The sequence below is a fragment of the Rhinatrema bivittatum genome, chromosome 5 (genome assembly GCF_901001135.1).
Source record: "Rhinatrema bivittatum chromosome 5, aRhiBiv1.1, whole genome shotgun sequence".
Lineage (NCBI taxonomy): Eukaryota > Metazoa > Chordata > Amphibia > Gymnophiona > Rhinatrematidae > Rhinatrema > Rhinatrema bivittatum.
The window spans coordinates 1,614,608-1,631,995 of record NC_042619.1 but is presented as its reverse complement, the minus strand read 5'-3'; the positions used below and the strand labels follow the sequence as shown (position 1 = coordinate 1,631,995).

General features: G+C 42.9%; 1 protein-coding gene across 7 annotated transcripts in view; it reads left to right on the top strand.

Annotated features, from left to right (window-relative positions):
- The window catches only part of ARFIP2 (ADP ribosylation factor interacting protein 2), a 222,599-nt gene that overhangs the window by 96,365 nt on the left and 108,846 nt on the right, over nucleotides 1-17,388 (top strand). For all 7 annotated transcript variants that reach the window (XR_003856805.1, XM_029601888.1, XM_029601889.1 and 4 more), the window contains one exon: nucleotides 14,048-14,156. Coding sequence is in view for 6 of the 7 variants with exons in the window: in XM_029601888.1 (XP_029457748.1) it covers nucleotides 14,048-14,156 (109 nt within the window). In the remaining variant the exon portion in view is untranslated. The remainder of the gene's footprint in view (nucleotides 1-14,047; nucleotides 14,157-17,388) is intronic.

Below are 17,388 nucleotides of genomic sequence, written 5' to 3'. Positions count from 1 at the left end.
TGTTGGTGAATTACACTTTAAAACTAAAATTTCAGTTTTATTTATTTATTTATTTATTTATTTAATATCTTTTATATACCGACGAACGTTGGGAACATCTCGTCGGTTTACAGAGAACAGAACTTAGCAACAGGCTTTACAATTATCACATGATTATAAGAGGAACAGTAGTTATAATAATTATAATAACAATAACATATAAATAAGAGGGTGGATTATACAAGTAATAATTAACTAGGTGGGATACAGGATAGGGGTTACCTAAAAAGGGGGGGGGGGGGGGGCAAGGAGGTTCTGATAATTTGGGATGGACATCAACATTTGTAGGACGTAGATATTTGTATTTACAATTATTGTCAAGGGATATATACACGTTTGTGAATAAAATGTTCTTATTTACAATCTGCTGTCCTGATAAATTGGCTTTACGGGATGCATGGTGGGTGGCTGCTTGTTAAGTAAAGTGGGAAGGGGGTGGTTGGGAGGTGGGATGGAAGGGGGGGAGAGAGGGGGGGGAGGTTAGAGAATGGTAAGGGGGGTGCTGGTATTTTAGTATTATTTAAAGCTAATTTATTATGGGTCAACCATTGACCAACTGTGGAAACACAACAGGAAATTAATGCAGACGTTTCCTTCTGTGATGATCCCATGTGGATATGAGATTTTATGTCATCAGCATGCAACCAGTATCCCGAACAGAGCCTGGCCAAGAATCTGCAGACTGGAGGCATCTGCTGTAGATGTTGCATAATAAAGCAGAGAGCTGAGCCTTATGGGACACCGGTTTCTAAGGGATACCATGGAGAGGAATCTGTTTCTGAACATGCCTGCTATCAAAGCCCCAGGAGATAGGAGCAGAACCATTGTAGGACATTACCACCAATTCCACATTCCTTTAGGTGAGGTAATAAAATCTTATGGTTAATGATATCGAACTGGAAGAGATATTCAGGGACACGAGAACATACTTATTTCCAGCATCAAGAAAGCATTTAAAAACATCAGTTAGACCAATAAAATCTCTGTGCTCAGAGCCTTCCTAAATCCCAACTGTAAATGGGACCACGTGATGCTGTGAGGGAGGTCAGACATTCCCACTGAGCTCTCCAAGGGTTTCTCTCCTCCTTATTCATTTTTTGCAGCGGTTCCTGTTTCTAACGGCTTGCAGCGACAGACTTCTTGTTGCTCCATGGTGTAGTACTTACCAGGCGAAAGTGCTCCTTCCAGCATAATGACGACAAAATTGACAAAAAAGGAGAGAGAGAAGGTAAAGGGAAGTGATTTCAAGATGGCTTACGTGCCCAACCTTCCTCCTTCCTCCGAAGGAACAGATCTGATAAGAACATAAGAAATTGCCATGCTGGGTCAGACCAAGGGTCCATCAAGCCCAGTATCCTGTTTCCAACAGAGGCCAAACCAGGCCACAAGAACCTGGCAATTACCCAAACATGGTGGCATCTGTGCTGGTAGCATTGGAAGATATTCACCCAGCTTTCCTCGCAGCTATCTAGGGTGAGCACGCAGTTAACTTTAATTCAGCAGCAAATGCAAACCGCAGAACAAGGTATCTCTGCTGTGGAGGATACCAACCTCTATGCAGACTCAAATAACGCAGCTGAAAACCCAATGTGGTTTATTGCATTCAAACGTGGAAAATAGGTCACGTAGAAATAATCTAAGGATCACTGGATGCCTGAGTCAGTACCAGAACATACTTTGGGCACCATTTGGAAACCTGGCTCAAACAAGCTTTAAGCTTGGAAGACAAACACGGCTCATTATTGACTGAGAGAGCCCATTGCTTAGGGCCTATAACAACTGGGGATAATGCAAATTCCAAGCCCTGAGCAGTTATATTGCGGGTACTTAATTTCGCCCATAAGCTTGAAATTCTATGAGCATATCATCGTCAGAGAGAGTTATACTTTGAAGGTGCCAAAGTTCTGCTTTTCCAAGACTATTAAGCAGCAGTTGCAATGAGGAGAAGGGCATTCAACCCTACTTGTACCCGGTTGGCACAACTGAATATTAGATCCACGTTGCTCTTTCCAGCAAAGTTGAATGTCTTCTATGATGGCTAAATGTTTTCTTTAACTCAGCTGAAGAGGCGCAGAATTTTTTACAAGGATTGAATTCTGGCTGAAGGACTTTTTCTTTCATTTGTATACAGTGGCATGATTTCGCTATCTAAGCTGCTTGACTGGTTTCAAGTTTACAGATGGAGGGGAGGGCCCTCACGGCACCCATGGTTTATCTGCTTTGGCTACGTTTTTCAGCTTTGGTTGGCAGATGAGGGTAAAAGATTCCTTTTTTTTTACCTTTTTCCCATTGCACACCTATATTGGGGTTTTTGCGGAGATTGCTGCTGAGAAGACATGTTATCAATATTTGTATAATGCTCTTTCTGTTTTTGCTTTTTCATTCCTTATGGACTGTTTTCCTTTTTTACTGCATAGGGCTCATAAATTGCTTTGGCATAGACACATTGCTTCTCTCTTTTGTTCTTTGGGGATGGTGGGCCTAGGCTGGGTAACCTACCACCAGTTTGAAGGAAGGGTTTATTTACTACACTATGGTTTCTTGATACTTAGGCTCCCTTGGTAGCTATTTGATGGAATGTCTGTGGGATAGGTTCGGTTGTTAATCGTTACAAGATTTTGTAAGACATGCTTGGGCCCATGTAGACATAGCTATGTTACAGGAAACAAAGCTCTCAGAAGTGGAACACCAGAAATGGCAGAAACAATGGATGGGTAAGGTTTTGTCTGCCTCTTCTGACCAGCGGAGAGCAGGAGTAGCCATACTCGTTCATAAATCTCTGCTGGTCACAGTGAGACATTAAATAGTGAATCCAGTGTGCAGATATTTATTTTTGGTGACTGAGCTTTTTGGCAAGCAGATATTGTTGGGTAATATTTATGCTCCCAATACCTTTCGCAATCTTTTTTCAATAAATTATTAAATATACTTCTAGCTTACTCCCATCTTCTGCTTATTCTGGGCGATGACTTTAATCTGGTTTTTGATAGCACGATCAATAGGAAGCCAAATCGGCCAGCTTTACGTGCTGATCTAACACGTGGCCTCCCATATTTATGCAATTATTTAGATCTAAGAACATAGAACATAGAACATAGAACATAAGAACATAAGAACAAGCAACTCACAGAATACCTAGAAGAAAATCATATCCTGGCCTCCGCACAATACGGTTTTCGAAAATCTCATAGCACTGAAACTCTTTTACTTTCCCTGACAGACCACATTATCAAAGGATTTGAGAAAGGGCAATCATACATTCTTGCCTTCCTTGACATCTCCTCCGCATTCGACACCGTTAGCCATCCCATTCTCCTACAGCGGCTAACTGAAATCGGTATTACAGGTGTTGCCCACAATTGGTTCAACTCCTACCTTAGTAATAGAGATTACAAAATCCAGCTAGGAAATCACGTATCCAAGGCCATCCCCCTCAACCGAGGTGTCCCTCAGGGATCCTCCCTATCCTCAACCCTATTCAATATTTACATTCTGCCCCTCTGTCACTTCCTCTCCAGTCTAAACCTCCCTCATTACATATATGCTGATGATGTTCAGCTGCTTATACCCATCACTGACTCCCTAGCAAAAACCATGGACTTCTGGAATGAAACCCTCCAGTCCATTAACAATCTCCTTTCCTCCATCCACCTTGCTCTTAATACCAATAAAACTGAAATTATGCTCATCTCACCCCAAAGCCAACCGATCCTCCCCCCTTTTCCTCAGTTCCAATTTACTCAACAAGTCCGTGATCTGGGTATCATTCTTGATGGTCACGTCACACTAAAGAAATTCATAAATAACATTCTAAAAGACGGCTTCTTTAAACTCCACACACTAAAAAAACTCAAACCCTTATTACATCCCCCCGATTTCCGTACAGTTCTCCAAACCACAATCTTCGCCAAAACCGACTACTGCAATTCCCTACTCCTCGGCCTACCTAATAATGCCATCCATCCCATTCAAATCTTACAAAACACCACAGCCCGGATCTTGACCAATTTACGTAGACATGACCATATTACACCTGTTCTAAAAGACCTACATTGGCTTCCAATCGCCTCCCGCATACAATATAAGGCTCTCTCTCTCATCCACAAAGCCCTATACAATCCCGAAATGAACTGGTTCAATGAATCCTTCCGTTTACACCAGTCTAATAAGCCCACCAGACTAGCACATCTAGCAACCATGCCTATCCCCTCTCCTAAACTCTATAAACTCACTTCCACAAGAGCCCGTGCACTATCGATAGCCGGGCCGACCCTCTGGAACAAAATGCCTGTTGAACTACGGCAAGAAGAATGCCTCAAATCTTTCAAGCGGAAGCTCAAGACCTGGCTCTTTGCAAAAGCATACACTTAATTTTTCACTATACCTCACCACTGTTCCCACTCTCCACACTCCTCCCCTGTTTCCCTTTCTTCCGCCCCACTCTCCCCTCCCTTTTCTCCCCCACCTTCTTTTCTTTCTCTCTGCCCCCCTCTTTCCTTGCTCTCCTCCCTTCTCTTCCCCATCTTATCTCCTAGCCTGATTAAAATTAACCTCATAATTTTCTTTCTTTTGTACATATGTATATAATTGCAATTCTTGTATATAATTTTATTGCAAAACTTCCCATATTATTGTTCCCCCCTCTCGTTAATGCCTTGTTATCATGTTTTTTACTGTTCAATGTAAAGCGCCATGCCGTGCGTTTGTTTTTGCGTTACAATGTGAACCGATATGATATCCTGGATGAATGTCGGTATATAAAAATTTTAAATAAATAAATAAATAAAATAAATAAGATATGCCATACTGGGTCAGACCAAGGGACCATCCTGTTTCTAACAGTGGCCAATCCAAGTCACAAGTACGTGGCAAGTACCCAAACATTAGACAGATCCCAGGCTACTTTTGCTTCTTAATTACCGTCATAGCAGTTTATGGATTTACCCTCTAGGAGAGTCCTTCATCCTTTGGAGGAGGACTATACACATGTATCTCAGGCCCATTGGTCGAAATCCTGCTTGGATTATTTATTGGTGAGCAAGGCTTATTTTTCAAAGGTGGTGGGCTCTAAAATTGGCCCCCTTGCCATATCTGACCATGCCCCGGTGTGGTTGGACATAGAAGAGATCTCCCCTCTACCGGTTAATCAGCGTTGGCGGTTTCCTACTTATCTTTATTATGATACTAACTTCCATGCCTATATCTGGGACAAATGGATGGAGTATGCCTATTTTAATGCAGATCACCAAATTACCCTTGTTATTTTTTGGGAAGCAGCTAAAACTGTGCTACGGGGTGAGGTGATTGCATATGTTAAAAAGAAAAGGGAGCTTACCAGTGGCATTTTACATTTAGAAAAACAATTATCCATAGCTATGCGAAGGTATTGCCAAAATCCCTCAGAGCGGACTCGTACCCAAATCTTTGCAAATCAAAGTACCTTAAATTAACTCATACACCAGAAAATTAAAAAGAGCTTTCTTTATTACAAATACAAGTTTTTTCACTATGGCAATAAGACAGGGAAGTTTCTGACCAATATTGTAAAATCTTGGGAAGGCAAGATATATTTGGGCTTTAAAAGATAAATCAGGCAGGTGAAACATTCTTCTAAAGAGGTAAGTGATATATTTTATCATCATTATCAGGATCTTTATAGTGATGAACCTTGTGAAATCCCATCCACCCAGGCTTACCTATCCAAGACTAATTTACCTCAAGTGATGGAGGGTGATTTACAGTGTTTAAATGCCCCAATCATACTTCAAGAATTGCAATTAGTGATTAAATCTTCTGCCCTTTGCAAATCTCCTGGCCCAGATGGTTTGCCCAATGAATTTTATAAGATTCTCACTGATCATGTCTGTTTGCCTATGGTAAAATATTTGAAACACTTTAGGATCCAATGTTCACAGGTTGGTCTGCCAATAATGCCACTATAGTGTTTCTACTTAAGCTGGGATGAGACCCTACTCTGCCTAGTTCCTATCGGCCAATCTTACTCCTGAATTGTGATGTGAAACTTTTGGCTAAGAATATGGCAGATCAACTGTCTCTCTTCTTACCTAAATTAATGTTGCCTATTCAAGTGGGATTTGTTAAGGGCAGACAAGCGGTGGTGAACATTAGATGGGTTTTAGCCTCCATGGATTTCTCTATTAAGAATCATTTAAACTCCCTTTTAGTTCATTTTGATGCGGAAAAAGCTTTTGGCAGGGTGAATTGGCTTTTTCTCTTTGAAGTTCTTTAAAAATATGACTTTCATGGTCAATTTACATCCTTTTTCACCACACTCTGTTCTAATCCATGGACTGCTGTTCTGATTAATGGGGAGTTTTCTAGAGATTTTGTGTTATCCAGAAGGACCCGTCAAGAGTGCCCTCTATCGCCTTTATTTTTTGTTTTATCTTTAGATCCACTTCTCAGGATTTTGAATTCTTCCCCGGTTATATATGGGATAAACTTTGGAACACCATTTTCAAAGTGGCAGCCTTTGCTGATGATTTGTTGATCCATGTCACGGATCCTATCAGATCTCTATCAATAGCCTTACAAGAAATCGAAGAATATAGCCCCCTTGCAGGTTTTAAACTGAATCTGGACAAATCAGAGACCATGCCACTTGGTATTTGGAATACTAATGTTTGGGGAGACTGCTTCCCATTAAAATTGGCTGGGAAACAAATTCAATACTTGGGTGTGTGGCTTCCCCAGGATATTTCTACTCTCTGTTCTATAAATATAACTAAACTACAAGAGAAAACTGAACAGTCGGTGCTCTCTTGGATGCATCTCCCTTTGTCATTAGTGGGACAAATCCATTTATTTAAGATGACGATTGTCCCTCGATGGTTGTATGTTTTGGGCGTACTCCCTCTGTCTCTCGCTGGATGTACTCTTAAGCTGCACAGAGTATTTACTAATTTCATTTGGCGGTGCAAAAAGCCTAGATTGGCTTTACAGATCCTGATGAAGCCTTTTCTAAGGGAGGGTTTGGTTTACCTGACATGAGATTGTATAATCATGTGATTAACCTTAGACATACTGGAGATTGACTTCTGAACATGAAATTCTATTCAGATACAGAATTGTAAGCAAAGCTGATTTCTTCCATATCCCTGAGGTTTATACTGCAGGCCAATTACTCTCATGTTTCAAATTATCTACGGTCTGCAATTTTTCGTCTCTCCTCTACGTAAAACATGGCAATGACTTATGTTTAGATTTCTTCAGGGGGGAGGAGGAATAGCCTAGTGATTAGAGCAGGGGGCTACAAACCAGAAGACCAGGGTTCGAGTCCTGCTGTCACTCCTTGTAACCTTGGGCAAGTCACTTTACCCTCCATTGCCTCAGGTACAAACTTAGATTGTAAGCCCTCTGGGGATAGGGAAATACCTACAGTACCTGAATGTAAACCGATGTGATATCTCAGATCAAATGTCGGTATATAAAAATAATAAATAAATAAATATTCTCCTTTTTTTCCTAAGAACATAAGAACATAAGAACATAAGAAAATGCCATACTGGGTCAGACCAAGGGTCCATCAAGCCCAGCATCCTGTTTCCAACAGTGGCCAATCCAGGCCATAAGAACCTGGCAAGTACCCAAAAACTAAGTCTATTCCATGTAACCATTGCTAATGGCAGTGGCTATTCTCTAAGTGAACCTAATAGCAGGTAATGGACTTCTCCTCCAAGAACTTATCCAATCCTTTTTTAAACACAGCTATACTACCTGCACGAACCACATTCTCTGGCAACAAATTCCAGAGTTTAATTGTGCGTTGAGTAAAAAAGAACTTTCTCCGATTAGTTTTAAATGTGCCCCATGCTAACTTCATGGAGTGTCCCCTAGTCCTTCTACTATCTGAAAGAGTAAATAACCGATTCACATCTACCCGTTCTAGACCTCTCATGATTTTAAACACCTCTATCATATCCCCCCTCAGTCGTCTCTTCTCCAAGCTGAAAAGTCCTAATCTCTTTAGTCTTTCCTCATAGGGGAGTTGTTCCATTCCCCTTATCATTTTGGTAGCCCTTCTCTGTACCTTCTCCATCGCAATTATATCTTTTTTGAGATGCGGCGACCAGAATTGCACACAGTATTCAAGGTGCGGTCTCACCATGGAGCGATACAGAGGCATTATGACATTTTCCGTTTTATTCATCATTCCTTTTCTAATAATTCCCAACATTCTGTTTGCTTTTTTGACTGCCGCAGCACACTGAACCGACGATTTCAATGTGTTATCCACTATGACACCTAGATCTCTTTCTTGGGTTGTAGCACCTAATATGGAACCCAACATCGTGTAATTATAGCATGGGTTATTTTTCCCTACATGCATCACCTTGCACTTTTCCACATTAAATTTCATCTGCCATTTGGATGCCCAATTTTCCAGTCTCACAAGGTCTTCCTGCAATTTATCACAATCTGCTTGTGATTTAACTACTCTGCACAATTTTGTGTCATCTGCAAATTTGATTATCTCACTCGTCGTATTTCTTTCCAGATCATTTATAAATATATTGAACAGTAAGGGTCCCAATACAGATCCCTGAGGCACTCCACTGTCCACTCCCTTCCACTGAGAAAATTGCCCATTTAATCCTACTCTCTGTTTCCTGTCTTTTAGCCAGTTTGCAATCCACGAAAGGACATCGCCACCTATCCCATGACTTTTTACTTTTCCTAGAAGCCTCTCATGAGGAACTTTGTCAAACGCCTTCTGAAAATCCAAGTATACTATATCTACCGGTTCACCTTTATCCACATGTTTATTAACTCCTTCAAAAAAGTGAAGCAGATTTGTGAGGCAAGACTTGCCCTGGGTAAAGCCATGCTGACTTTGTTCCATTAAACCATGTCTTTCTATATGTTCTGTGATTTTGATGTTTAGAACACTTTCCACTATTTTTCCTGGCACTGAAGTCAGGCTAACCGGTCTGTAGTTTCCCGGATCGCCCCTGGAGCCCTTTTTAAATATTGGGGTTACATTTGCTATCCTCCAGTCTTCAGGTACAATGGATGATTTTAATGATAAGTTACAAATTTTTACTAATAGGTCTGAAATTTCATTTTTTAGTTCCTTCAGAACTCTGGGGTGTATACCATCCGGTCCAGGTGATTTACTACTCTTCAGTTTGTCAATCAGGCCTACCACATCTTCTAGGTTCACCGTGATTTGATTCAGTCCATCTGAATCATTACCCATGAAAACCTTCTCCATTACGGGTACCTCCCCAACATCCTCTTCAGTAAACACCGAAGCAAAGAAATCATTTAATCTTTCCGCGATGGCCTTATCTTCTCTAAGTGCCCCTTTAACCCCTCGATCATCTATGAGGAAATGCAGTCTTTCTCCCGGGCTTAGGGTTATCCTATTTTCAAGGTTGGGAAACGAAGGGGTTAATATTTCTTTATCAATTGTTTAACATGAATGGATCCATCATTGCTTTACCTGACTTGTCAGCAGTTCACCCTGTCCTCAAAAGATCTCTTCTTTTATTATCCGGTTCTTCATTACGCACAGACTCTCAATGTCACTGACTTACAAAATTTGAACTGGCAATTTCTATTAGATTGGTTAAATATGGAGGACCTTGAATGATATTCTATATGGTTTTTTTTATAAAGCTCTGGAGAACAAACATAAGATTTGAACCTTGGACAATGCATGTGCTAAGTGGCAACATGAATTGAGGACTCATTTTCCACTTTCTGCATATATTGTAAGTTTTTCAGCAGGGGGGTGGGTTAGGTAGGGGAAGGGAAGGGAAGGTGCGATTTCGGAGCGGCCTCGGAGGGAACAGAGGCAGGCTGCGTGGCTCAGCGTGCACAGGCTGCCGAGTTTGGGCAGTCTTGCGCGCGCCGTCCCCGGATTTTAAAGGATACGCGCCTATCTATTAAAATCCGGCGTACTCTTGTTCACGCCTAGTGCGAGAACAAAAGTACGCGCGGACATACTTTATTAAAATCTACCCCAATATGTATCATATGTTTGACTCATTGTGTTAACTTTTGCAAACTTGCTAATAAACAGATTTAAACACAAACTGTAAATGGTTGAGTACTTGATGGTCCTCCATAAAGTTCTTACCCCTAGATTCATCAAAATGCATTGGTAATTGCCAGGTTCATGTGGCCTGATTTGGCCTCTGTTGGAAACAGGATGCTGGGCTTGAAGGACCCTTGGTCTGACCCAGCATGGCAATTTCTTATGTTCTTATGTTGTTAAAGCATTGATAACACCTGTGTTAAGAAAAAGGGGCATGTTTAGAGAAATTGTAGAATTACCACACCACGCAGTAACTTACCACTTCGCATTGGTAGTATTGCGTGGTGCGGTAAGGTGAGAGAGACACACACTATCTACAAGTCCCTCAGTAGTGAAGCATTTATATCTCTATAAGAGGGCCATCTACTAGGGTGAGGTGGTGGTAGTGGTTTAGGGGCCAGTTTTGCATGTAGAGTTAGATGTACGAACAGCACAGGTCACCTTGGTGAAGATTTGACGTCATTTGGAGTGAGGAAAGTCTCACAAAGATGAAATTTCTACTATATTCTCTCACCCTAGCTTGATGGACTCTATAACAGATGCCATCAAGCTAGGATGAGATAAAATAGACAAAATGTCATCTTTGTGAGACTTTCCTCATTCCAAATTATGTCAAATCTTCACCAAGGTGTGTACTGTGCTGTTCTTATGTCTCACTCTACATGTTAAACTGGCCCCTAAACCACGACCTATTAGATGGCCCTCCTATAGAGATATAAATAGTTGCACACTGTGAGGCCCTCCCCAGAGGCTCTCTCTCTCTCTCATTCTCTACTCCACTCCACTCCACCCCTTCCCCAAAAATGTCTGAAATGCAATTCTAAAAATTTATTGTGAATTGTTATAGCTATTTCAAGCATTTCGCACAGCCTAACGCCAGGAAAAAAAAGTGTAGTTATTTCCGGCATTAAAACCATGCAATAGCATGCATTATGCTATCACATAGTGTGATACTGCCCCTCATTTTACGAAAATCCCGGCCAAACACCTCCCTCATCCTGCCCCTCTTAAAAAAAAAAAAAGTGCATTCTCACCATGCGTTATTGTTCTTAATGCATGCGTTAACATGTTATCGCCATAACGCATTTTGATGAAAGACCGTATGAAATTGCTGCAGGACCACATCTTCAAGAAATTTTAGAAATAAATGAAAAGGAAGAAATTGTTTGATAATTTGACATCTGATGTGGATCCAAATTTGGCTTTTTTGATTAATGGCCTTACTGGTCTGCTTTAAGGCTAGAGGAACATGCCCTCCCCTTAAGGAAAAATTACTTAATGTTGTCATTGAAGGAGTGATGGTATGGTTGATTATTTTTAATAGGTTCACATTATATGTATTTAGAGGGCAATATGCAGGATTCAAGGCAGAGATTGCATTCAAGACTTCAAGCTCTGAAACTAATTCAAATGAGCCCCAAGCAATTTGATGTCTTCAACTGGAGTTAAAAACCAGGCTGGAACCGATGTAAAATTAGCTAAAATGCTTGCTGATTTTAGTGCCAAAAAGGTAATAAAATTAGTGCTGTGACATCTTATTGATCAGAGTTAATGCTGAGCTTTCCCAGTGATCAGAGTTAATGCCAAGCCGAGCTTTCCCAGTGATCAGAGTTAATGCCGAGCTTCCCAGTGATCAGAGTCAATGCCGAGCTTTCCCAGTGATCAGAGTTAATGCCGAGCTTTCTCAGTGATCAGAGTCATTGCCGAGCTTTCTCAGTGATCAGAGTTAATGCCGAGCTTTCCCAGTGATCAGAGTTAATGCCGAGCTTTCTCAGTGATCAGAGTTAATGCCGAGGTTTCTCAGTGATCAGAGTTAATGCCGAGCTTTCTCAGTGATCAGAGTCAATGCCGAGCTTTCCCAGTGATCAGAGTTAATGCCGAGCTTTCTCAGTGATCAGAGTTAATGCCGAGCTTTCTCAGTGATCAGAGTCAATGCCGAGCTTTCTCAGTGATCAGAGTCAATGCCGAGCTTTCTCAGTGATCAGAGTCAATGCCGAGCTTTCTCAGTGATCAGAGTCAATGCCGAGCTTTCCCAGTGATCAGAGTTAATGCCGAGCTTTCCCAGTGATCAGAGTTAATGCCGAGCTTTCCCAGTGATCAGAGTTAATGCCGAGCTTTCCCAGTGATCAGAGTCAATGCCGAGCTTTCCCAGTGGTCAGAGTCAATGCCGAGCTTTCTCAGTGATCAGAGTCAATGCCGAGCTTTCTCAGTGATCAGAGTCAATGCCGAGCTTTCTCAGTGATCAGAGTCAATGCCGAGGTTTCTCAGTGATCAGAGTCAATGCCGAGCTTTCTCAGTGATCAGAGTCAATGCCGAGCTTTCTCAGTGATCAGAGTCAATGCCGAGCTTTCTCAGTGATCAGAGTCAATGCCGAGCTTTCCCAGTGATCAGAGTCAATGCCGAGCTTTCCCAGTGATCAGAGTCAATGCCGAGCTTTCTCAGTGATCAGAGTCAATGCCGAGCTTTCTCAGTGATCAGAGTCAATGCCGAGCTTTCTCAGTGATCAGAGTCAATGCCGAGCTTTCTCAGTGATCAGAGTCAATGCCGAGCTTTCCCAGTGGTCAGAGTCAATGCCGAGCTTTCTCAGTGATCAGAGTCAATGCCGAGCTTTCCCAGTGATCAGAGTCAATGCCGAGCTTTCCCAGTGATCAGAGTCAATGCCGAGCTTTCCCAGTGATCAGAGTCAATGCCGAGCTTTCCCAGTGATCAGAGTTAATGCCGAGCTTTCCCAGTGATCAGAGTCAATGCCGAGCTTTCCCAGTGGTCAGAGTCAATGCCGAGCTTTCCCAGTGGTCAGAGTCAATGCCGAGCTTTCCCAGTGGTCAGAGTCAATGCCGAGCTTTCCCAGTGGTCAGAGTCAATGCCGAGCTTTCCCAGTGGTCAGAGTCAATGCCGAGCTTTCCCAGTGGTCAGAGTCAATGCCGAGCTTTCTCAGTGATCAGAGTCAATGCCGAGCTTTCCCAGTGATCAGAGTCAATGCCGAGCTTTCTCAGTGATCAGAGTCAATGCCGAGCTTTCTCAGTGATCAGAGTCAATGCCGAGCTTTCCCAGTGATCAGAGTCAATGCCGAGCTTTCCCAGTGATCAGAGTCAATGCCGAGCTTTCCCAGTGATCAGAGTCAATGCCGAGCTTTCCCAGTGATCAGAGTCAATGCCGAGCTTTCCCAGTGATCAGAGTCAATGCCGAGCTTTCCCAGTGATCAGAGTTAATGCCGAGCTTTCCCAGTGATCAGAGTTAATGCCGAGCTTTCTCAGTGATCAGAGTCAATGCCGAGCTTTCCCAGTGATCAGAGTCAATGCCGAGCTTTCTCAGTGATCAGAGTCAATGCCGAGCTTTCTCAGTGATCAGAGTCAATGCCGAGCTTTCTCAGTGATCAGAGTTAATGCCGAGCTTTCTCAGTGATCAGAGTTAATGCCGAGCTTTCTCAGTGGTCAGAGTCAATGCCGAGCTTTCTCAGTGATCAGAGTCAATGCCGAGCTTTCCCAGTGATCAGAGTCAATGCCGAGCTTTCCCAGTGATCAGAGTTAATGCCGAGCTTTCCCAGTGATCAGAGTCAATGCCGAGCTTTCCCAGTGATCAGAGTCAATGCCGAGCTTTCTCAGTGATCAGAGTCAATGCCGAGCTTTCTCAGTGATCAGAGTCAATGCCGAGCTTTCCCAGTGATCAGAGTCAATGCCGAGCTTTCTCAGTGATCAGAGTTAATGCCGAGCTTTCTCAGTGATCAGAGTCAATGCCGAGCTTTCTCAGTGATCAGAGTCAATGCCGAGCTTTCCCAGTGATCAGAGTTAATGCCGAGCTTTCCCAGTGATCAGAGTTAATGCCGAGCTTTCTCAGTGATCAGAGTTAATGCCGAGCTTTCCCAGTGATCAGAGTTAATGCTGAGCTCTCTTCCCTCCACTCTCTGAACATTTAATGCCTGCTTCTTCTTGTGTGCTTGTTTTCCAGGATCTGCAGCAGGTAATGGTGTCTGGGCCAAACCTGAACGAAACCAGCATTGTTTCTGGTGGTTATGGGGGCACGACAGAGGGAATCATACCTACCAGCACAATTAAAGGTAAAAGACTGTATCCAGTGCGATTTGCAACTTAAAAACTCCCATAGACATGGACTTGAATAATTGCTTTAGACCTCTTTGTAGCACTGAAAGGAGCTAGTGCTGTATCAGATACAGAACTATGAGAATTCTGTTCATATTTTTCTCTTAAACTCAGCAATACCAGTTGCTCCTCCTTAATTGCCATGCCAGTACCCCTTCTGTATGCCTGTGCTCTACTAATACCCCCTTTCTGTGTTCCTGTGTCATGCCAACACCTCCTCTGTGTGTGTGTGTGGGGGGGGGGGGGGTTCTGTGCCCTGTGCCGGTTCCCCACTCTTTAACTATGTGCCATGCCAGGATACCTGAGTATTTTTATGCCATGCAAAACAGGCAGTGTAAGCAGCACACACAGAAATTATATATACTACAAAGAAATAATGTGTGGCAAACTATTTACTGGTCAATATCATTTACTGTAAATTTTGTAGTAAGTACGAGGAAATGTAGATGGATCATATGCAGTTAGAAAGAATGTTGGGCTTGCAGGCCACTGAATCTGAGAAAGTTTAAAGATGGTACACGATCCTGTTAGGATCTGCTGACTTCTGAGACAGACTGGCCTCTGTCTGCGGCGGGATTCTGGGCTCAGTGGACCATTGGTGTGTCCCAGCTTGGCATTTCTTTTATTCTAACTCAGAACCAGTAGCACTGCTTAAAACCTTTTTCTGAAGAGGCTTTCTGAGAGTGTTTGTGGTGTTTCTTGCACACCACATTTCAGCAAGGTGACTACAACCCACAAAAGTAAAAATATAAATACATTTTTCTCACTTGGATACAAAGATTGACACCCTCCACCTTTCTACTAGGACTGACAGTAGTGGGGATAGTGCAGGTCCTTAGATGAAGTTAACACCCGTGCTGCAGTGGTTAATCTGTGTATAGATTCAGTGCAGCAGGAAACAGACCAAGGAATTTAATGGAAGGAAACTGGAGGAAGGATATAGTCATATGCACTACTCAGGATATCAATTTTTGGTCATATACATCGTACCCTAGTTTAAGAATCTGTTTCATTCTTCTTGTTACGTGGTGCAAAATAAACCCATTTGAAGGAACTAACCAGAAGCTTTGTGATACAAGTATGACCTAAGATAGTAAGAGCTAATGATGACAGATAAAGATCAAAATAGTGCATCCAGTCTGTCCAGCAAGGCGTTCAGGGTTGTAACTGCCACTCTGTGTGGGTTACCACCTCACCTTCTGTTTAGGATTAAAATTGCCATGCCATGCAGGGTATCCCCATACAGAAACATTACACCCAAAGGTACCACATATTAACCTGTTTCTTAGCATTTAGATAGGTGGATCCACGACCAGTGGGTTATGCACCTCTACCAGCAGATGGAGATGGAGCAAAGAGGACATCACAGTATATATACCCCTGCAGTGACATCAGCCCACCAGTATTCTCCGTCTCCAGCAGATGGATGTGCATCTCCCTACTGGGGATTACGTTAAAAGATTTTTAGAGAAGGAGAAAAGAAGAAAAGTTTATTGCCTCACTCTCCTGTGGTGATACATTATGTCCCTCCCTTAGTCAAGTTCCTGAGATGATTTCTTTGGATCCTTCCCTTAGATGAATGCCTTGCTCCGGTAGCTGGTTTTTACTAGCCTGGACTTAGCTTTAAAAAAAATTTTAAAAAGCTGAAAAGCAAGCAGATGCAGGAAGCCAAGTGCAGTGGTGAAGGTATATGCCCTCTCCCCATGCAGCTGGAGTTCGACTCTGTATTCGGCCAGGACGGGCTGAGCTCAGGTAAAGAGTAATTTAAAAAATATAAAAATAAAAAGAGGGGGGGGTTACATACATAGTAACACAGTAATGACGGCAGAAAAAGGCCAAAATGGTCCATCTAGTCTGCCCTGCAAGCTTCCCAAAGTAGTAAATGTTGCTCAGTGGAGGTTACCCCCATGTTTCTGTTAAGGGCAGTAACTGCTGCTCCGTGACGGTTAAGCTTTTTTATTTATTCCCATCCTCTAGCATTTAGGGATCCACAGTGTTTATCCCATGCCTCTTTGAAATCCTTCACAGTTTTAGTCTTCACCACTTCCTCCGGAAGAGCATTCCAGGCATCCACCACCCTCTCAGTGAAGAAATATTTCCTGACATTTGGTTCTGAGTCTTTCTCCCTGGAGTTTCAAATCGTGATCCCTAGTTCTACTAAATTGTTTCCAATGGAAAAGGTTTGTTGACAACCATGGATCATTAAAACCTTTCAAATATCTGAAGGTCTGTATCATATCACCCCTGCTCCTCCTCTACTCCAGGGTGTACATATTCAGGTTCTTCAATCTCTCCTCATAAGTCATTTGATGAAGACCATTCACCTTTTTGGTCGCCCTTCTCTGGACCGCCTCCATCTTGTCTCTGACTCTTTGGAGATATGGTTTCCAGAACTGATCACAGTACTCCAGGTGGGGCCCCACAAAGGACTTGTACAAGGGGATTACCCCCTCCCTTTTCTTACTAGATATTCCTCTCTCTAGGGATCCCTCTCCCCTCTGGTCTTTGTGTTCGGCGCACCGATTCGACATCCGTTCCCGCCTCCAGGAGAACTTGGGAGACTCTGGCAACCTGGTGGGTTGAGCAGCCTTCTGGGCTAGGCCTCATTCTCTGGGTTATATTGTTTCGCCACGTGGTAGGCCATGGCGGCATTCGCACACTTTTCTCTGTGCATAAAGGCTGTCCTCTTCAGGTACGTCGGTTCGCACTTACACACCTGACTGTGTCTAGTTGTGCACCTAGCTGGGCGCTCAGTTGGGCGCATAGGGACGCTTACCTGGGTGCTCAGTTGTACGCCTAAGGGTGCCTAGTTGGACGCAGAATAGTGTGCTTCAGGGTGCCTAGATGGATGCACAAGTTGGGCGTCTACCTGAATAAATGCATTAGGCTCCTAATTTTTGAGCACCTATTTTTTTTTTTACAAGCAACTATTATGAGCACAGCTGGGGGCGCAGTTCTCTGTCGCTTGTTTAGAGCGTGTTGTCAAATGACTATGGCGCTGATATCGAAGAAGGCTAAGCGCCTTACCCTTTGTGCTGCTTGCTGTATTCGGGCATCTCAGCCTGGCGTCCCCTCTAACTTGTATTAGCACTGTTTGGAGGCCCTTAATTCATTGAAGGTACAGGTGGTGGCTCTTGCCTGTTTCCAAGATCAGGTGAATGGTGGACTCTTGTCGCCTCATCCAGATGT